At 44.7% G+C, this 22,383-nt stretch overlaps 1 protein-coding gene across 5 annotated transcripts; it reads right to left on the reverse strand.

Moving 5' to 3' along the window:
- Positions 1-369: 369 nt before the first annotated feature.
- Positions 370-21,990, reverse strand: LOC134028081 (BTB/POZ domain-containing protein kctd15). 5 transcript variants are annotated; one of them, XM_062471416.1, is made up of 6 exons: positions 21,112-21,990; positions 19,390-19,473; positions 18,220-18,395; positions 13,752-13,896; positions 9,235-9,540; positions 370-3,784 (listed from the first exon to the last, which is right to left on the reverse strand). In XM_062471416.1, exons 1-6 carry the CDS (start codon positions 21,118-21,120, stop codon positions 3,626-3,628), a joined length of 879 nt encoding a protein of 292 aa, XP_062327400.1. In that variant the 5' UTR covers positions 21,121-21,990; the 3' UTR covers positions 370-3,625. The 5 variants fall into 5 exon arrangements, with proteins under 5 accessions (XP_062327400.1, XP_062327399.1, XP_062327402.1 ...); XM_062471415.1 differs by lacking the exon at positions 21,112-21,990 and adding an exon at positions 20,792-21,073; XM_062471418.1 differs by lacking the exon at positions 19,390-19,473 and having other exon boundaries at positions 21,112-21,988.
- Between the last annotated feature and the right edge of the window lie 393 nt (positions 21,991-22,383).

Genomic DNA, 22,383 nt, shown 5'->3' on the forward strand with positions numbered 1-22,383 from the left:
CCCCCCAGGATTCTGCTGCTAATTAAGCGGCAGCATTTTGAAAAGACCAAAACGTTTAACTCAGTGCAAAACACTGGGGTTGGGGAGCGTGTTCGTTTTTTTTAATTCTTTTCTTGATACCATCCCATTTGTAAGTCCCTTTGGAGCTTCAAGCTGCTGCTCTGTGTTTAACCCCCAAAACTGCCTTCGTTGAGTGAGCGATACCTCAGACATGCTAAGACTCAGGAACAGAACACCACAACGGTGTATACAGAGGTTTTAGTCACCATCATTTTTGAACAGGTACAAGTCTCAATGTACTCTCTTCCTAAGGAAAACACACAATAGACAAACTCCAAACAGCACTAGGTACAAGACAGAGGCATGAAATGTACAGTACATCCTTTTATTATCGCAAATATGCAAGAAAATCAAATGGAGTCACTGTAAATAAACACATGCCCTTTAATACCACAGTCTAATTGTTTAAAACATTTTAAATAATACATCTGCACCTTTATTATACCCTTGTGAAATGTTTTTCTGTATGTACACAACGTAATGCTTGCAAATTTGAACTTGAAGTACTGAGTTTGAAGATTATTTGTCAGCGTTTTAGTTTGCAATGTAAGGACTTAGAGGTCCATCACAAGAGGGCTCAGTAAAACCCAGTCCTGATAACAATTGAATTTACAAATAACTGTACAACTGAGGGGCCTCTGGATATCCCACTACATAGACCAGTGAGTGGACTCCCTTAAAGACCCCGTCTGGCCACTGACATAGCGGAGGTATATGTTAACAATATAGTATTGAAAATTACCGCAGTCTCACTGAGAGATATAACAACTGCAATTAGCCCATCCGTACAAGGTTTCAGTATGCTTCCTCTGTATGTTAAAGCCTTGTGTCATGGTGGACTGAACCACATGAAAAGGCTGGAGAGTACCTAAGATCGTTTGTATTTGAGCTGGTTACAGTACTGTTGAGATCAGACCTAGAGCGGACTCCAGGGACCCTGGGGGATCACATGGACAGTTTCAGTAGAGTTTTGACTCATCAGTTTGTTTGGCCTGGTGTGGTCCAGAGAGGGGCCCACAGGATGACGCAGTGGGGGGGGGGGGGGGGGGGGGGGCGATGACAGGAGGGGCACAACCTACGCCTCTACTGGCACTGCTATGCTGGGAGCCTGGGGGGGTTATGTGAGGGGGGGCAGCTCCTCTGAAGCCTAACATCCCTCAGCACATGAAAGGCCTGGTTGGTCATTCCCTTTGAGGAGACTGGATGTAAAGGACCAGGCCAGAAGCAGATCAGAACAAAGAGGGTCCTGATTGGGGGTGCCCCCCCCAGGAGGTCTGTGCTGGACTCCCAGCTACACCCAACTCCTTGGGGTTGTTTAATCAGGGAATGTAGAGAGATGGAAAGAGGACACATTACATCTATGTGAGAGCTGTTGAAAGTGCTCCCCATTTTAATGAACATTTTTGGACTGTCGAAATGAAAATGCCCAAGGGAGATTTCCAACCAAACTCAAATTAACTGCCTCTGCCCACCCAGATCAGAACGGGCTTCTTTTTGATCAGTATTTTGGAATGGAAGAAACAGCATCTGTAAGTTACACACATATACAAAGTACGAAAAGTTGGTCTTTCTTGTTCCAATCTTTGATCCAGAAATGTTGAGAATATACTATGAGGCTTGAGAAGCGCAGTGTGTCTAAGACTAAGAGCCTCCCACTCTATGTTCTCTATGAACAATGGTCTGATGCTTAGCATAGAGTTCAGTGTGGGTTCTGCTATACGCAGAACGACTGAAATAATCCTGTCTTAGAAGTGACGATATTGAAACCTAAAAAACAACCAGTGTTTATGAAGGTTATGTCTGAGACTCTACTGAAATGTTCAACATTAAAGCTTCCAAGATGTCATCATATATGTTTTTTAATTCTTCAATTGCATTGTGACTATGCATATTTTGTAGCCTTTCAGGGCTGGTCAACTGAAATAATTTACTTCTGAATAAGACAAACAGCAATTGTGAAAACAATATTTTTTTTGTACTTTGTACAATCAACGAATAGGCACCTGATTTGCTTTGACAACAAAGTTAGCTATCTCTTTTGGCCACTTTTCTCTTTATAAGATTCCATGTGCTCACAAAAACTTTCAAGACAAATGGTTGATTTGGCAACCATCGCTACGTCAACCGTTTTTTCCAGAGGGGTACCGTGAACAGTTCTGTGGACAACGTGTTTTAAGTGCAAACAAAAGATCTCAAGCATTTAGAGTACACCTCCTCACAATCATGGAGACATACTGGAAAACTCTGCTTTCCAAGTTGGTTCTCAAGTCATGAACATTCTGGCAGCAACAAACCTTAAACACATTCAGAGCCTTCATAGACAACTTCCCCTTGATATACTTTTTCCTAATTTCTGAGTTTCCATTTTGGAAATATTATTTTGCTGCAAACATCCTAGTCTTTTCTCTTAAATTTAATTGAAGTTTCTAAGATATGTTTTACAGCTAATTAGGCCAATGCCAAAGCACATTTTTTGTGTGATAAATTATATTTGTTTCTAGGTTCCCTTGTAGCCCTGTTTAAACAACAAGACCTTCTCCAGCTCTGAATGCATTCGCAGCCAGACTGCTTTAGCCACGTCTTGCGGCATGGAGACATCGTCCCAAGAAAACCCTTCCTCTCAAACGCTCCAACATAAAGAGTTCTGAACACGTTTATACATCCTTCATATAGGAGAGAAAGACACACACAGAATAACCCTATTAATAATTTGTTTACATCATGTTGTGATAAAAACAGCAAAAAGGAGTAAGAGTCAGTTGTCATAAACAACAGTGAGTAAAATCATAATAACCACCAATCATTCTTGGAAAACAATACTTGTTTTGGCTAGGCTCTTGCGACCAAGGTCCGCTGGTTGGCTGGTTTGAGGGAAACGGAAGTCAGTGTGTCGAAGAGGGCTGTGTGATCCTCAAGTCCTCTTTCCTGGCTGCCAGCCCTTGGAGAGTACCTCTGTTAGGTCAGGCTCCTTAGATGAGACCTGCCACATTGGCAGACACAACATGTGTGGCAGACACAACATGTGTGCCTCACACAGATGCAGGACAGGATGACACCTTGCCGGGCGCTGCGCTGAGGGGGTGGATGGGCTGGGAGAGGGTGGAGGGGAACACACCATTTCACTGGAGGTCAGAGAGCCACAAGAGAGGACAAAAAAGTGACTGGTCACGGTGCTATAACGGTCAGAGGGAAGGAGAAATAGGGAGAGAGAGAGCGAGAGAGAGATGCTTTCTGTCAGTCCTTTGTTCGTCATTGTCCCATATTCTTTGGGTGTTATTAAACAGAATCAAACACTTTTGTTTTTTGTTCGTTCTTTTCTTTTTACTTCTTCTTCTTTGTTTGATACTACATTCCCCTTAGAGCGCTGAGTTGCGCAGAGCTGGAAAATGTACCAAGCCTCTGCTAATACTTAGGTGTTTCTGGCTGGACTGATGTCTTGAGGGGTGGGGGGTAATAGTGGGTGGGGGTGAGTGGAAGAGGGCTTGGGGGGTGGGCAAGGGTTAGGATCTGTCCTGATGGTGAGGTGGAAGAGCCCCTCGTAGCTAGTCCCTCCGCCCAGAGTGCTCTAGTCCAGAGGCTCTTGTTTTATCCTGATGGGGGTGTTGATGGACATACTCCGCCGGTCCTCGCGGCACAGCACGTACTCGCTGAACTGGGAGGAGTCCACGCCGCCTCCACAGGACGCCGCCACGCTGAAACCCTTCTGGAACAGACGCTCAAGCACCTGGAGGGGAGAGGGGGGAACGACACAAAGGGTTAATGGGACCTATCAATTATAAAGACCTTCCTCCTCTTCATCAATCACTTGGCGCGGCATCAATCAAGCTGTGCAGCGTGTGTCGTTAGCCCTCCAATCACACTGAGGGATATAGAGCTGTCCAGAGGGCAGGCAGACATCACACTGACTCTCTGTAATATTCATGACAGCTATGCTGGATGTGGACTGAGCTGATCTGAGGCCATACGCTCAAAGGGAGGACCAGTCTGTTAGAGGGAGAGGGAAGTGTATTATGGAGAGGGAGAGGTGTTGGGGAGAGGGAGGTGTGTTAGGTAGATGGGTGTTAGGTAGAAGGAGGTGTGTTAGATAGAGGGGTGTTAGGTAGAGGGGTGTTGGGGATAGGTGTTATGGAGAAGGGTGGGGGTGGTGTAAAGAGCTGACTGCAGTACAGTGTGGACTAGAAATAAGGGCTAATTTAAGTAATGAGACGGAGTTGGGAGCAGAGAGAGAGAGACAGAGAGAGACTGAGATACAGAGAGAGAGAGACAGAGAGAGACTGAGATACAGAGAGAGAGAGACAGAGAGAGACTGAGATACAGAGAGAGAGAGAGACAGAGAGAGAGAGACAGAGAGAGACAGAGAGAGAGAGACAGAGAGAGAGAGACAGAGAGAGAGACAGAGAGAGAGACAGAGAGAGAGACAAGAGAGAGACAGAGAGAGAGAGACAGAGAGAGAGAGACAGAGAGAGAGACAGAGAGAGACTGAGATACAGAGAGGTGGTGGTGGGATCTGCTCCCTGATGGAGTAATGAAGCTGGAGAGAGGATACAAGTTGTAAAGGAGTGATGCCACCCCCTCCTCCCCTCTCCTACAGTTCTTGTGGGGGTTTAGGAGTGTGTGTGTGTGTGTCTGTGGGGAGGGTTATTGCTAAATCCCAACCCGAGGAATGTTGTGTATTTACTTATTCCCCAGTCCTTTCACTAGTGTTTGCAGCAGAAGAGGTCTGGCTCAAGGCTAGCTCGACGACTGGTGCCCGGGAAGTTCACGCAAAATACACGAGTTCTCCTGTTGCCCTTAGACGCACACACCCCCACACACACACTGTCTAGTGGTCTCCCTAATTATGAGCATTGTGGCCTCATCGGACAGCTAAAGAGGGCCAATTAGGCCCCCTGGTTGAGGCATAGCAGAACCACACTGGGTAGTGTGTTTGTGTGTGTGCATTTATAAGTAAAGTCATATGGGTGTTTGTGTGTGTGAATTCCTTGACACCTCCCCCCCACCCAACAAACACCCATATGCCTTTACTTATAAATGACCCCCCCAACATAAGACTAATGTGAGGCAAAACATTTTGGTTTTGTCACCAGAAGCGCTGGGATAACCACCTTACACATTCCCACACTATTGCCTGTGTTATGTGACAATGACAAAGTCTTTAATTTGCGTGAGGGGAGAGGCAGCAGACGGCTAATGTTGACGCTAAAGACGAGGGCTAATTAAGAGACCTGCCGAAGCATCAAACGCTATCCCAATCCAACCACAGACGATGAAGGGAAGCCTAACGATTATGGAAATGATATTACACTCCCTGCTTTGATCATTGCATCACATTGCATTTTTCATAATTTTTTTAACGTGTGGGGGCTCTGTTCCATTTGGGCGATGTGGTTTTGGTCACAGAGGAGACTGGAGTGATCAATAAGGCTTCTACTTCATCAAAACAATTTGATAATGAATGAACTGTGCAATTAAGTATTTAGAATATCCAACCACATTTCCATTGACAAGTTCGATTACTTGATTTCCGGACATTCACAATAACAATTTTTAATCCTAAATCGATTTTAACATCAACATAGAGTAAGACAAAGGTGACTAAAACACGATTTGAGTCCCAGACCACGGCTTTCAGTACGCATGCATCGTCCAGCAGCTTGATGTTAGTTGGGTGCCTGCTTATCCCGTCTTAGTCCCCCTTTTCCTGTCAGTGTGTCTGAACCTGAGTGCGGTACTGAGCGCGTCAGCTCTCTGCGTCCCCCGGCATAGCTTCACACACTCCCCCATGCTCAAGTATTCTCACTGTCGCAGGCTTGACTTGGCCACAGAGCGAACTGACACCGTCACATTCACCCCCTCCTGTACGCCTTATGCACAGATCTCCCCGAGCTGCCACTCAACCTGGGGTCGCCATGGGGATGAGCATGGAGTGGTAGGAGGAGGGGTATCAAGCCCGCTCTGTTACCCAGCCTGCGTTGGATCTGAATGCGGGAAGACGGCGTAGAAATCAAAGTGCATGAGCCTCATGGCTGGAAACAGAGCGTGATGTAATATTGATGGCCACCGGAGTGCACATACACACACACTCACACACACCTCTCTGGAGAGGGTTGGAAGTGGCGCTCTCCTGTCTGTGTCTCCGGTTCTTGGGGCGGAGGGCTGAGCGTGAATGACAGGTATCAGAGGCTCACGGCAGCCATTGTGCTGCGCTGAGGGGGGCAGCTTTGTTCAACTATACATGACCTTTAAAATGTGACGAGGTGCCTCTGAAGTTACAGTAGCCCATCCCCTCCACTCATCACAAACAACTCAACTAAACAACCACCAAAAAAGGTCTTCTCTCATCACTAAATATGAGAGTATCCGTTTGATTCATCAGCATTCAAGTTCACCACCGAAACTTTTGACACTTGACACTGAACATGGGCTCTCACTTTAGAAGGCTCGTTTTTAACTTCATGTTTTCAAATATCAAAGACACAACAAAGTGGAAAGAGAGCTGAGTTTGTCTGCTTAATGCATTCTGGGGAGAGGAGTCAATAGTGAACTAGATTTTCTGACCACCAGCTCACCTGTACCAGGTTAGATTGATAGACTTGAGTGGGATATGGCAGTGGGTACCGGGGGTACAGTGGTGCCGGGGCAGAAGCGGACAGAGGTCCCCTCTCGCAGAATGCCGTCGCTGTTGCTCCTGTCACTGTGATGAAGGACAAATTGCGTGTGGTCTGATCCGCGTGCTCCATCACCTTGATGCATGGAGCAGTCCGGCCGGAACAGGCACGCTTTGTGCTCTGGGACTGTGTGTAGGTGTGTGTGTGTGTGTGTGTGAGTCTGTGTGTACACCTCTGTGGTTCTTTGGCTAAATGTTTTCCCTCTCTTTAACCGCCCCCTCCTCCCCAACTATTTCTCCTGGCTCTACATCACAAAGCAGGTGGTTTACATTAACCCCTAGCACCCCCCCCACCCCCATCCCACAACTACATTCTTCTCAGGACTGGTGAAGGGCTCACCAAGATGGGGTTTGTTTATTGGTTAGTGTCCACATTTCGAAATGGCAAGACTAATTTCCAGGATAAACAATGTTTAAAACAATCTCCACAGAGTACAGTGATTCATAACCATGAGAGAATGCTGCTCTAATTCCAAGAGGACACCCCCAGTTGATCAGTTGATTGATTATTTACCAAGTTTGAATGATCAGGAATAAGTGCTAAAAAATCCCAGTTCCCAAAACAGTCTTTCTTGCTCTCTCTCTCTCTCTCTCTCTCTCTCTCTCTCTCTCTCTCTCTCTCTCTCTCTCTCTCTCTCTCTCTCTCTCTCTCTCTCTCTCTCTCTCTCTCTCTCTCTCTCTCTCTCTCTCTCTCTCTCTCTCTCTCTCTCTCTCTCCCACTCTTTCTTTTCTTAGCTTTTCTTTCTCCCTGGGCAGGGTGTGTCTGTGTTCCTCTGGGTCAGGGTCCAGGACTGTAATCAGATCACAGCCACATTGTCTGGCGGGGAAGATGAGGATTATTCTCATAACCTTCTCATACCTTCATGCAACAATGAGAAAGGACAGGATGAGTAAGTTGTTTAGAAAAATCTCCCCTTACAGGCAAAAAACACCTCCATCTGCTAGCTTTCCCCCTTCACCTATATCAGCCTCAACGAGTTTGGCCTTGCAGTGTGTGTTTTGTATTTTTAAGCAAAGAAGCCAGAGACACAGCCTGACACTACCAACACCACCACACCTGGGTAAAGGCCATACTTCTAGACAAAAGCCCTTCAGAGTCCCTCTGTGTTGCTCATTCATTAGGGCGGCATTTCTGACAGGATACCCTGAAGAACTGGTTCCCCTTTGTGAGAGTGCCAGGTCATTCACACATTGAATAAAGCTGCTTATTTCACCTCAGCTTTGTTGGCCCAGAGTCCTGTGGGACAGGCCTTGCTGAAAACCTGCAAACGCTCTTCCCAGGCCTATCTGGGACCTACTCATGTACACCACGAGACCAGACTCGCTGGTAAACAGAGTGGGAAAATGTTGTGTTAGTTGATGCGGCCAATTAATTATATTGCAAGCCATTTAAAAATCTATAAAAGAAGTATAAACCGGTTTAGGCTGTTTGAGAAATTGTAAGTATGGTATTAAAAAATGCAATACGTGTATTTCAACCCCCTCAGGCGGTGTTATATTGGAGTCTTTTTAAAAAGAGGAGCAGTGTCTTAAAAAAGGAATAACGCGTAAATTATGCATATCATTTTTCCCCCTCTTCTTTACTAGTCCTCTTTTTATTTATTTTATTTTTTAAGGGTAGAAAGAAAGCATGGCCGCTACAGACAGGGCTCTCTCCACCCCACCCCACCCCCTCCACACACACACACACACACACACAAACACTCCCCTGCTCTCCTCCCCTGGAGGTGGTCTCTCACATTGGCAGAAGGGAGGTGGAGGTGTCGGAGCGAGCCTGTTTGACAGAGACATGGCCAGTGTGGGTGTCAGGGGAGGAGGAAAGATACAGAGAGAGATGGAGCGAGACAAAGACAGACAGAGATGGAGAGAGAGTGACTAGGAAAGAGACCGAGTTAAGAGACAAAAGAGAAACAAAGAGAGAGAGAGAGAGAGAGAGAGAGAGTGACCAAGAATCAGACAGAGAGAAAGAGAGAGGGAGAGGTGTGGCAAGTATTGGCCTGGTGCATGGTTCAAGGCTCGGAGGTGTTGCCACACAGCTGCAGTGTGAGGCTGTGATGTTCTCCACATTTCGGGGGTAAAAGTGAAAGAGTGTTTTAAGAGGGACACCTCACTCGGGCTCTGACAGATAGGAGCTGCTATCTGGAGCGGATCTCAGACAGATTCCCATCCACCAGATCAGAGACCCTATTATCAGTGGAGTTATGAGGTGTGTTGTCGTCACAGCACCGCATTGTGTCTGGGAACACACACAGCATACAGGGCCGCAGATTATCGCGACTGCCCTCATGTGAAAGTTCTGATGTGCTCTACGTGTTTCCTTGAGCTCCTTTCAAGAGCGAATGCAGTATTAAAAACAGCTCACCTCCTGGTGCCTGTGTGAAAACAAACCCACCACTGTGGGAGAGCAGGGGAGCTCCGTATGAGTCATCTGACGGAATACAGCGCCAACGCACACACGCTTCCCCCCCCCCCACCGCTCACATCTCCACACACAGCGGCACGCGTACCTGGACGGAGTTGAGCCGGCAGTATCCGTTGAGGGGGAAGCGGATGACGTGCGTGGGGTCCTGGTTCCAGCCGGCATTGACCGAGTTACACATGACGTCTCCAGTCTCTGGGAAGATCTCCTCGATGAGGACCTTTTCTCCGCTGAGGGCGATCCTTTCGCCCAGGTCGGGGGTCACCCGGACCACCAGGCAGTCGCAGGGCTGGGCCATCCTTCGTTGCTCCCGCTCCTGTTTCCAGCGCTCCAGCTCCTTGATCATGGGCGTCAGCTGGTAGTACCGGGCCTCCTCGTACAGCAGGTGGAAGTCCTGGATGGGAACACACACACACACATTAACATCAATGCACTTTGTCTTTGTTCAAAGGCAGACTTCCCTGAATGGTTGCAAACCTCAGTTCTACATGCAATATTCAACACACCAACATCCAATAGGGATAGTATCTGCATTAGGCAGGTCTGTATTAATCAATACATTATTCCAACAAAGATTGTTTTCTCTGAATATGCTACTGTAGATGGGAGAGGAGGGCCTTAGGCTGAGTACTAAGAGCTGTGTTCTCCTACTTCTCCTAGCTCTACTCGTGCATGGCTACGGTGCTAAGCTAACAGCCCTATTCTGTAGTGCAGTGTTCTTCTAGCTCCGCTAGCGACTGGCAGGGCTCTGTTAGCCTTCAGCGTGTTTCAGTGAGCGGAGTTCTTTGGAGGCCTTCATTGAGGCTCCGGTGAGGTTGGGACTGCATTCCTGTGTGCCGACAGTCTGCAGCAGATTGCCTGCCTCTGCCCCCTGGGCTGGGGCCTAGCTGAGGGCCATTTGCCCCCGTGCTCTTGCCTCTAATTTCCCACAAGACCAGATGGCACGATCGTTCAACGCCACCACAGAGAATACCATAGAAGAAGAGGATGAAGGGGAGGAGAAGAAGGGGAGGTGAGGAATGTGTGTATGTGAACATGACTGTGACCATCTTATATGCAAAAATATATGTACTTCTTTACATTGAAGTGGTTGTTCTGGTAATGTGGCTAGTTTCTTGATGTAAGCTCATTATAACCAACTTTGAATTGTGTTGAATGTTGCCTGAATGGTTTAAATATGTTTGTAAATCAATGATTTATCCAAATGTATCCTGATTATCCTGATCCGGTTATATGCAGTGAGGATTGTGAGATGGATGGTTGGCAGGTCCATTCAAACGGCAGGCCATTTCATTGTCAAAATGCCATTCATGTTGGTCCTTCAGTAAAAAATCTGATTTGATTCTGTTACAACAAGATGGAATTTGGTTATCTGGTGATGTGCGCCATTTTCCTTTGAGCATTTCCTGCTCAGAAGCACTTCCCCATGCCATGACTTTGATAAGTCGCCACATCCTCCACCTAAATGGACCCATATCATGTATACGGATCTTCTAAAACACTGAAGGATCACTGGGAAAGACTGAGACGGAGAGAGAACTTTATGAATATAATGAGGTATGAAGTCTTAATGCACTTGTAAAGTGAGTTAGGTTTGTTCCAGAGGAGAGAGACCCTATTTCAGACTGACTGCATCATCGCTGGTTAGGGGTGTTGGGCAGCGGGGCGTGCTGGGGGAACCGAATCTAAAAAGAGCTTTCCCTGCACTCTCCAGAGCACTGCTGGGTACAAAGTGGCAGGGCCTGGTGGAATACAGCACATTCATTAACCCAGCCCGGGTAAGCGGAACACAAGACACAGCCTGAGACGGACACCCCTCCATGAAAACCTAGCTGCTTCTACCCCTCGCTCACCCCTTCTCATCTGGGGGAGAGAGGAGGACACCAACCTCCAGCGATGACGCAACACATCTTAAGCGGACGTTCTAATATTTAGGATTACAGAATGTGAGGGGGTGGGGTCCGTTCCTTTTTTCCCCACTCTGCTCTCTTTCCCTCTCTTTCCCTCTCTTTCTCTCTTTCTCTCTTTCTCTCTTTCTCTCTCTCTCTCTCTCTCTCTCTCTCTCTCTCTCTCTCTCTCTCTCTCTCTCTCTCTCTCTCTCTCTCTCTCTCTCTCTCTCTCTCTTATGGCGTCTGACAGAATGCATACAGACACACAGGCCCCCAACCCCCCCTCCCTCCCTGAGGGGGTGCTCCAGCCATCAAAGTGTAGCTCCTCATCCTTCACAGGTTTGAAGCCAAGGATGGATATGTTTTTAACAGGGGTCTGTCTGCCAGGCACTAGTCATCGCGATCCCAGGCACAAAACAACAGAGTAAGCCTAAGTGCTGGAGTATGAGGATGAGAGGAAGACAGGCCCAACAGCTCATAGTGGGCCGACGCTGCCAGCTCTGCGAACCCTCAGCCCACAATCCTGGCTCCAGACATGCCCGGTTGAGCTCCGAAATAATGATCCGACCTGATCGCCCACTGGCAAGGCAACATCATGGGGATGTAGGGAGAGAGAAGCAGAGGCAGAGGGAGAGAGAGAAAGAGAAGGAGTGCAGCGAGGAAGAGAGAGACATTCCTACAAACGAACACGGCTTTCTAAGGCAACAGATCATATTCAGTACTGCCTCTACACCCAATATACATTGATGAGGGCCTACATCCGACCAGACACAACATTTGGCAGTCGGCACCCACGACACGACTACAGCATTCTAATGTTTTGTTTTCTCATTTCTGGTCCTTACTGTTTCTCTACTCACATCAGGAGAATAAGTCCTGATAGAAAAGGCTAAACAACCTCAAATGTTTAAGAACCAGGGCCTAATTCGGTCGGAGCCTTGCTCACATACAGGATTAATTGTAGTCTGAATAATGATATATATGTAAAAGGGATCATAATAAGGATGCATTTTGTGCTCCACTTCTGATGTTTTGTTGAATATTGCCTTCCTATTTTGCTCAGAGTTTTCACATTGATTTAGCAAAACACACAACACCATTGCTGGCAGCAGAAGAGCCCTGTAGCCCGGGGCGACGGCAAGGCTGATTGTGTTCAGATAAGGACATGCTCGATTCCGCCTCGCACTATTTGCATTTTTCCTTTTTACCCCTGACTTCACGCAAACTCAAAGGTATGCAGATCGACGAGAGGCTTTATGTGAAGAAAGTAATGAGCTGCAACAGAGAGTGGCTCTGGTGTATCCCCTGGCCCGGACACAGTACTGTAGATCTATCAACGAGCAAGATCGGCTTTTTGCACACTAGGCTACGAGGTCTAGAAGGGACTCCGAGCATCGTTGTGAGTCTTAAAATGGGAGGATTTCTTGTCACTGAGGTTGAGGTTAGAATTCTATTCACTCTGCCTGCTGAGCCCTAAGAGAATGCCAGCGGGCTCAGCTTCAACTGATTCCCTTAGAGAGAGAGAGAGAGAGAGAGAGAGAGAGAGAGAGAGAGAGAGAGAAAAGAGAGAGAGAGAGAGAGAGAGAGAGAGAGTAAGAGAGAGAGAGAGAGAGAGAGAGAGAGAGAGAGAGAGAGAGCAACGTAGAAGGGAGGGGGAGAGGGAGGGAGGGAAGGAGAGAGAGGGCCCCTCAGGAAAAAGGCATGCAAGTTTAGATACAATAGCATGAACTAAACGGAATTCTGTTGGACCAGAAGAAATCTGTATCAAAGCCATCCCTACATAACAATTTCATGTCAATTGCCTTTTTCTTATTTTCCACATGAATTGTATAGTACATTTCATTTTTGATAGTATGTAGTATGAACCCATCAGTGTCCTTGACAATGTTTATATTGACTCTTTTTTAAGGACTACAACACTGTGATGGTGTGTGTTGTGTGTATGTGTGTGTGAGTAGGAGTTGTTGCTAACCAGAGCGCAGTAGTCTCCTCATGCGCACACTGAAACAGGAGCCAGGTGTGTGCAGCCACAGTGGTCTAATATGAACCAAGGAAACTCCAATGCCCCAGATGATTGACTAAAATGTGTGTGTGTATTTGTCTGTGAATGTGTGTCGGTATGTGTAAGTCTATACAGATGTATGTATGTTTGCGTTCAAGTGTACGTGTGTGTGTGCATGTCAATCCGTGTGCATACATGTTTGTGTGTGTGTGTGTTAAAGGATGCACTGCACACTTTGCCTGCTCTCCTCTCTATGAAACATGAGACCAGTGGTATCCATCTTTAGTCTTAAACGTTCTTCCCTATCCAGCCATTGAGCTCTTGGTGGGCCTGCCTGTCACTGTGGAAACTCAGGGAGCAGGGGAGAACCCAAGCTCCGTCCACCATTTCACCTGAGCTCACCCCTATAGAAATCACACTCGGTTGACAGCTCTGGCCTTTGGCACATATCACGAAACCTGTGCTCAGTTCAGCCTGTGTTTCCACCTTTTCCCCCTGCAAGAAGTGGCCACATTGTATTTAGGTTCTCTCTCATGGTTTTCATGAATTGACACAGCTGATGTCAGCATTGAGAGGCTGTTGGATGATGGGAAACGGAGTTTCAAGTTGCTACTGTACACCACCCATTCTCCTTTCACGTGAGACAGTTACATGACTGAGAGTTTTGAACATTGAGCTTCAGTGCACTATAGGGGGGGGGGAATTCAAATGTACCTTGAAGTCGTCCGGGAGGAGCAGTTTGCTGGTCCTGAGAAAGCTGAGAATGTACCGGAATATCTCCCCATCCCGGTCGATGAAGTAGTGCTGCTTCAAGCTGTCCAAGACGATGGGCTCGGTGCCATTAAACAGACGGCTGATTCTGGAAATTGAAACACACGCACACACATAATGGAATGAGGCATGCTGCCATCAAATGCATGAAACAATTACCCTCCATTTATTTTTCAATTTTATTAGCGCTAAGCCTGAAATGTATTAGCATCCCAGGTTGAAACAAGAAGCTTAAGGCACATTTCCCCTGTTCTGCAGACCTGTTTGAAGTGTCCCTTCTGCTGGGAGATTAGAGCGACACACATACTCTCTCCCACAGTCCATGGAGGCACTTACAGAAATGAATGACAAGAGTTCACTTTTACCCTCCTACAGTGACTGTCTGTATCCAGTCAATAAAAGAAATCCAACAGTGGTCAGGGATGATGAATGACGACTGTCACTCTGCAGTTACATAGGATTAACAACATTATCTGAAGCTTATTAAGGCAAGCATTCCTAGGTTTCAGAGAATTATTTTTCAGGTCTGTTAAAAACCCAATCACCCTCCCCCATTAGAATGCAGAGTATCAGATGAAGATTTCATGAATTATAAACTGAATTTGTGGAGTAATAAGACACCTGTTGCTGGGTATCCATAGTTGACCTCACCAAAGTGTGTGCTGAGTGAATAAGAGCTAGCTGGGAAGCTAGCTAGAGGGGCTCATCAGGGCTAAGACTGGAAATTGCTATAATCTGTTAGCCTTCATCCCAGCATGTCTGTACGATGCCTGGAGACAAGGTTGGACAGATATTCATTTCTCTCATCTGTGGTAAGGTTGTCCAACTTAGTGCCTTTCTCAACCATTAGTCATGTACTCTTATCTCACCTTAAACCTGCAATGTGTGCCTGCCAATGTAAACCACTCAGGAGAAATGAAGGGTAATATCTAGACAGCTAATTAATATTTGACTGATCATAGCCATTTAGACACTCTGAGAACCTAAGGATTTGCATTACTTTTTCCCCAAAATATTTCTCCACCCAGTATTTCCATTCTGCTTTCCAGAACAGACCATATCATTTTGATGTAATCAGCTCTTCAATCATGTCAACAGCTTTGAGGTCAGCTGACTACACACATCCCACTTGGAATACCGCCCCAAAAAAGGTTCACTCAAACAGCTTTAGCTTAGCGATTGTCAACTCTTGTTACAAGACTCAACATTCAGATGAGGGTTGTAATGCATTTATGAATCTTAATGCACACACAGTTGTACTAACTTTACAGTCTAAATCTCTGAGACAAATTGCATTGAATTTCAATTACAATCCCAATATCAAAGAGCTTAATCAGGTAGAGTCAATCCTATCAAGCAGAATGTGTCCTGTTCTCACCTGACACTAAACTTTATGAAGAGACTGTGCAAAGAGTCTCTCCTTCTCTTCCTCCCTCTCTTTTTGCCCCTCTTTCTTTCCATCTTTCCCCCTCTCCCTTACTCCCTTTCTCTCTGGAAATCGATGCAAAATGCTTTATAAAAAACCAATACTCATCTCCCTGTTGTGCCTGAGGTGTTCCTTTCTCATATGGTCTTGCAATTCTTCCAGCTAGAATTTCACCATACCCCTTCAGGCTAACTCTGTTTTTCATCTCCACTTTTTTAAAAAGCAATTAAAATGCTGCCTGTTTTTCTTTTCTTTCTTTTCTCCCTCTCTCCTCTATTTCTGTATGTCCCTTGGTCTCAGTCTTTCCTTTTGGTAAATCACCGATTGGCGGCCCTCTCACCCCTGCTCTGCTTCTGTCATGGCAGACAGGTAGAGAGACTTCACACCACTACACTGTTGCATGGCTCGAAGAGAAAGAGAGAGATGGGAGGGCGTAGAAATAGGGGAAAGAGGGAACAGAAGGTGAGAGAAGGGGAGTAAGGGAGAGAGGGAGATAGAGAGAGAGAAATAAGAGCAAGAGGGAGAGAGAGAAAGAGAGAGAGAGGCGGTGTAGGGGTTTAGGACAAGAGCTGCTCTCTGATCTCTCCATCCCAGCAGCGGTGAGGAGAGGAGGCGGTGGCGGGCGGTAGGTAGGCCTCTCAGGGAGCCTCACGTCAGCCTGAGCAGCACTCTGGCTGCCAACACTTTCCATCTGATCCTCTGACCCAGAGGTGTGGGCCAGTTCAGGTAATGCTCCGGCTCTCTCTCCTGCCATGCGGGAGAGAAGACACGCCTGTCTCACGTGTACAACCAAAGAATGCCGGTTTTCAGCAACAGGACGTCTAACATCTGTCTGTGAAAACAAATACCAGTGCAGGGTGCTCAGGGGATGTAATCAAAGCCAACTTCAAGACCAACACTGTATACGCAAGCTCTGGGAAAAGATTGCAGTCTAACTTGAGAGCCAAGTATTAGATCCACAAACTGATTTATTTATTTATGTATGCATTTTCCTAAAAGATCAGGTAGATCATGTTTATACTTAAAAGTGAACACTTTATTTGTAAAAGAGTAACTGTGTTCAATGGACTACTGCCCACATTCAGTGCCACTAGTAATTCCAGAATAACTTCCTACTCTGAAAGGACCATTTCCGAACTGTTCTCATCAGCCTCTGGTGAACTGAGTACAGACGTTGTCCTCTTTAACTGTGAACTACACAGGGCTGGTACACATCAATGTTTCATGGCCCCTGTCCCTTAGAGAAGAAGATGAATACCGAGACATTAGTTATTAGACTAAGTTTCCTTTCTCGCACTACATTATTAAGTGAGCGATCTATTAAAAGTAATCATCAACTTAAAATTATTTAACCCTTGTTCTTAATTGTCAAGTCTCACAGCAACATGGACCGCTTGTCCAACAGATAGATAACCTTGGAACACTGCCTTTATTCTGACTATTGCAGAGTAATTGTTTTGCTTTCTGTCAGCCATTATACTAATTCACACAAAAGGGCTCCTCCTCCACTGGCTCCACTGGAAAGTGCACCCCTGAGGCATACTGTACATGGAGGAGGAAGAGAGAGAGGAGAGAGAGAGACAGAGAGAGAGAGAGAGAGAGAGATAGAGAGAGAGAGAGAGAGAGAGAGAGAGAGAGAGAGAGAGAGAGAGAGAGAGAGAGAGAGAAGACCGAAGGAGGGAGTAGGAGAGAGAGTGAAAGAGAAAAAGAGAGACAGAGACATAGAGAATGAGAGAGAGCTCCAACATCCACATTGGTATCCTGTCATTACTCTGACTGGAAATATACTGTTTCTCGACATAGCATGCTCCATTTGCATGGCTTCCAGGCTGTACTTTGTATATGCGTCCAGTGTTTATACTGTACAGTGCTGTCTTTGTACAGTTTAAATGCATTACCTGAGGTAGGGTGAAGAGGTAGTGTAAAACGTCTTAATAGTGATTAATGATATGAATATAAAACAGAGAAATAAAACAGCTACAAAGTTGAATTGTCTTGTTGAGGGACATGTTTTCTAAAATATGAAATAGATGAGCAAATCTTAATTGCATATATAATTGTATAATATTATTTGTACGTATATGAGACATAGAATATGAGTCACTTGGATCTAAAAAGATCAAAAAGTCTTTTCTTGTAATAATTGTTATCTTGTAAACAAAACACTCAGCCAGATAATAGCAACCTATAAACAAGTCAAGATATTAAAAACATGTGTCTATAGTTTCTTATGAATTAGAAAACAAAGGCAGCTGACGGTGAGCTGTGTGAATATTGAGGGCTTATGTTACTGTAGATTCTTTGTTGTACGTTTAAAAAAAACAAAACTAAATGTTTACCTTGGCATAGCTCTCAGGTCTGTAGTGACAGACTGACCAGAGCATGTACAGTAGCTTTAGCAGTACTAGCTAATGTGATTATACCATGTATAGTCAACATGAAAATTTAAGCAGTAATAATGGTTTACTTATAATAAATTGATTATTCAGCAATGCACCACCATAAATGCTGAAGATGAAAACAGAACTGTACCACACGACTGTGATCTTTTTATAAACTATCACAAGTTTAGGAAATCAACCTGTAGCATCTATTCAGTGAATAAGGCTGTTAGCTCATTTTTGCTACCTAAGTGTAACTGAGTTCAAACTAAATTAATGGGTATCCTAACATTGAATCATCTAAGATACTTTATAATATCCTGAAATCAAACACTAATGTTATACTTGTCACTTGTCATTGGAAAACTAACTTGTGAATCGTTTACACTTGACAGAGTTGAGGATGATTTATCAATATCATTTACCATTCTAATCTTGAACTAAAACATAAACTGTGCTAAACATTATCACGGATTACCCCCTTCCCCCCTCCAAAAAAAGCCAATTGTGGAAAATAACAAAACAAAGCATTGACATGCTTGCCATCTAGTTAACCAACAGGCAAAACTGCAAATGGAGAAGGCATACATAAGCACAACCTTACCTGGAATCTGGATACTTTGTCAAAGTAGCCAGGCTGCTGGTGTACATGTGTCCGCCGACATCAATGTGTACCGGAGCATTCGCCTTAGTCAGTTGAGCCGGTAGAGGAATTCCTTGTGCGGCCAAAGGAGAAACCGGGGACCGGGTCAAAGACAGGCGTGACATGCTTCTTCCTTCCTGAAAACAAGTAAATGGAAAAGCCATGGGGGAAAAAAATATGAAATCTACCCTCAAGAGTCTATCTTCCACCACTACTCTCCTGCACCCTTATCAGATCACTTCCATGTCTGTCTGGCCGCATATTTAGCATACAAATTATTGCCACCGCTCTAATTAAGTATGTTTGCATTTTTTCCTTCAGCACCGGAGGGGAGGATAGAAGGATGCTTATTAGGGACCCGGAGAGAGGAATACTAGGTGCCAGCCTCTAGGGGGGTAAAACAAACTGAAACATTCTAATTAAAGGTTGTGTTATGAGTTAGACATGATATGCCCAGACACACCAACCACCAGTCTGAGAGCACGGAATCAAGTGCATTCTGTAACTTTGTTCTTGAACTATATGAAAATACCCCCCTCGCATTACTCCCATGCTGCATTTCATATGCACATCCAATGTAAACGTGTAAGTTTTTACAGTACTAAAAGCCCATGCTAGCCTAGCCTATGATTTGCCCAATATCAGAAATTATATATTTTTTTAAAACAGAATAACTCATTAACCTGAAGCAACAAACGTGCATATGGAAATGGAAATAAAGGACATCATACAAGATAATGGCATACAGTATAATATTAAGGTAAAAAAGGTAAAAATGGTCAGTTGCGAGGTTTGGATACACTCTTGTCTATCACGACCCCCTTAAAACAGTTCCAGAGACCCTCGCTCCAGAGGTCATTCTGAAAGCGCGACTAGGGCCAAAGCAGTGTGCTACAAAATATAGCAGAAGCCCTGGTCGAGATTCACACAAGATAGTCAACTTTTATAATGTCTGTGTAATTGAAATCAGTTCACTTTGATTTACTTTGAGATATAATAACATATTTCATGTACAGTAGGTTATGTCAAAAGCTCATCATATGCGCAAGACGTTCCACATGCGCAAAGTGTCGCATCGTCTTACATGCACTTAGGCTACCTGTAAACTAACAAGATAACTCACCAACTTACCGGACTCATTGGGAGAAAATTGGCGGTGTGAAAATATTTAAGCATCGAAGACGTTAGCTCGAAACAAAAATAGGCCTCTATTTTCTGTCGGTGAAAAAAAAACGAAATTATTGTAACTTGAAAGGTATTTCAGGAACCTGTTCTTCCATGCAGACGTAGCCTACATTAGAAACGCAGTTATTTTACTCAATCGGTAAACACGCGGCAGTTGTTCGGGCTCTGTTCAGAACAACCACTTCGCTCGAAGCAATGTGCTTATAATGCCTGCTGCCCAGGGCACCAAGTGTTGGAGACTACAGAATTTTCCAGGGTGTTGCCCGCCTCGCGAAGCCTTCAGTAATAGTGTTCACTTAATACGCATATTGGATGATACATTACAAATCCTAGTGAAAGAAAGACTTCAAAAGACTTAAGAAGTTTTGAGTGTTGGAGGCTATCACACCTCTTCATATGGCCACGGGCCACAGTATCCAACTGATAATGTGGAGGGAATATAATCAGATATCCCCTCTCTCTCTCTCTCTCTCTCTCTCTCTCTCTCTCTCTCTCTCTCTCTCTCTCTCTCTTTCTCTTTCTCTCTCTCTCTCTCTCTCTCTCTCTCTGTCGCTCTCTCGCTCTCTCTCTCTCTCTCTCTCTCTCTCTCTCTCTCTCTCTCTCTCTCTCTCTCTCTCTCTCTCCCGCACACATTGTACACACACAGGGTAAATATAGGAATATGAAAGTTTCAAATCAATTGGGGGTCAATTAAATCGATTTAATTTTGGGGATACAGCCAATAACTAAGCGGATCTCAAATTTCACTCAAGGGGTTTTCTCATTTTACTCAAGTGTCAATACCTAAGACAAACTCCATCACATCTGTTCTCTAGTGCCCCATTGACCACATTCGTCCTGTTTAATTACAGTAAGCTCAGTATTCACTCAAAGTTTATTATTTTACCTTTAAGATAATGACGAAAAGTATACTGTTTTGGCTTCACTAATGACTGTCGCAGTGACTGTCAAATTGACGATTCGTAGAACTCAGTGAAACAACATAGTTAGCACTTTTGATATATCTTGCCGAAAAGCCTAACGTTGATGCCCACGGATAGTCTAATTCAACCAACTGCACAACATGGCGTCTCACATAAGCTGTCTACCACTGTGAAATAATGATACATAGACGATGGAATCCGAAAAAAAGATGAAAAGCTCAAAAATACAACTTAAAAGCCAACATTCAAGAATTCGCACGTAGCCTATACGTCCAGACTGGACAGAACGCCCCTTCTCATAAAGTTATTAGGCCAATACATTGTCTGGTGTTGAAATGCGTTTTGCTGAGTATGCAGACTAAACTAGATCATGCGAAGGCTATTTCGAAGTAGGCAACTATATCTCAATATTAATTTTGTCATACCGTTTCAAACATTGTAGGAGCTCCGAGCGAATCCGTGCAGTTTCAATCAGTCCCAGCTGATGTGTGCGTCCCCCCTCTCATATACCCCGAGTTTCGTAGAACTATAGTGCCATCCAGCAACCAAGCATTCCTTAAGTCAAACCAGTTCTTTTAAAAACACGAAACACCGTATAGCCTACACAAATTGCATTAAAATATGATAATCTATCTGTGTACGTTGACTGAAAACGGTCGCTGTGGCCTTTAGCAAGTGCTGACTTGACTTGGTCACACCAAGCTCTCTTTCTACTAAGCGCACAGGAAGCAAGCGGCGTTCTTACCTTGTACATATGAGAAATCTCCTTCCCCCTCTCTGCTCTTATTTGTATAGGCTACACTTCAAATTCCTGTTGTTAAAATCCTCCTTCGTATTTCAGCTTCTTGACTGTCTTTTTGCTTTAATGAAACTGCCGGTCTGTTATGAGAAGAAGAAAGCCAATAATCCGTCTCTAAATAACAGCAGAGCTAAAAAAGAATTCTTGCTCCGGGCTGCCCAAACGCCTCTGGGGCAAGGATTAGGCTACAATTAGCTCAACTCAACTCGCGCCCAGGCGATTTTTCAAACGAAAACGCTATAGTCTCTGTTCTTAAAATTACGACTACATACAAATACTAATCGTTATATTTTCAATTAATTTCATCAAAAGTAAAAAAACATATATACCGGTCCCCTTAACGGTTAAAAGTTATGGTGCAGGGGTAATAGGCTAGTTAAATGCTGTTCAGTATCAGGCAAGTGTCACGTCGCTCAATAGATTTAGAGCAGGAAAAAAAGCAGATTTTAATCATTGTCATTTCGTCTGATGTAATATTTCCCCAGGCATTTAGAGCAAGGCATACATTTCCATTATCTAGCCTAGCTGAATAAGTAAAGCAAGACTCGCTTCCTATGTCCCATACTATACTAAAATCGCAGTAGCCTATAACTTGTTGATAAACTGTCAATAAAAAAATATGTTGAAACGCAGTTCTCCTTGAATACTTTTCATACGGTTTTCAAACGTTTTTTTCCCGGTCCTCTGTCTTCTAATGTCTCGGGTTGTAATGCCAAATTTCCTGTAGGCCATTAAAACCAAATGACGTCTATCGACATGCATTCTGCTATTGCAAAAAGCGCCCTTACAACCTGCCTCTAGCTAAACGCGCCATTTCAATTATAGCACACGGCTAGATGGAGATGTCTGCCGAGAAGATCTTCCAAGCAAACAGGAAGGCAGACCGCAAGCACTGCCTTTAGATTTTTACCCCAAAGATGCATTATGTGAAAATGAAATTACATTCTGACAAATTATTTATTTCGTTAGCCTAGGCTATAGCCTATAATATAATGTAAACCAATGTTATGCTACATCAGTCTGAATTAGGTGCAAAGTGTAATTCAAAGTGTTCGTCTTTCCTCCCTCTTCCTGTGCAGGTGTTCACATAGGCTAGGTGATTATTCATTTATTTGCATTTTTGTTTATTTGCGTGTAAATAACTGTGAATAATGGATGTTGCATTGAGCCCTGTAATTACGTCCCGTCCGGATCCAGACTGTAGCCTACACAAAGTCG

Source organism: Osmerus eperlanus, chromosome 10 (genome assembly GCF_963692335.1).
Source record: "Osmerus eperlanus chromosome 10, fOsmEpe2.1, whole genome shotgun sequence".
NCBI classification, from domain to species: Eukaryota; Metazoa; Chordata; class Actinopteri; order Osmeriformes; family Osmeridae; genus Osmerus; species Osmerus eperlanus.

Coding starts and splice junctions, on each gene's coding strand:
- LOC134028081 (XM_062471415.1), bottom strand. Junction 18,396..19,389: donor ATTTTCTCCCAATGAGTCCG/GTAAGTTGGTGA, acceptor ACTTGTTTTCAG/GAAGGAAGAAGCATGTCACG. Junction 3,785..9,234: donor GCCGGCTCAACTCCGTCCAG/GTACGCGTGCCG, acceptor TCTCCCCTCCAG/GTGCTTGAGCGTCTGTTCCA.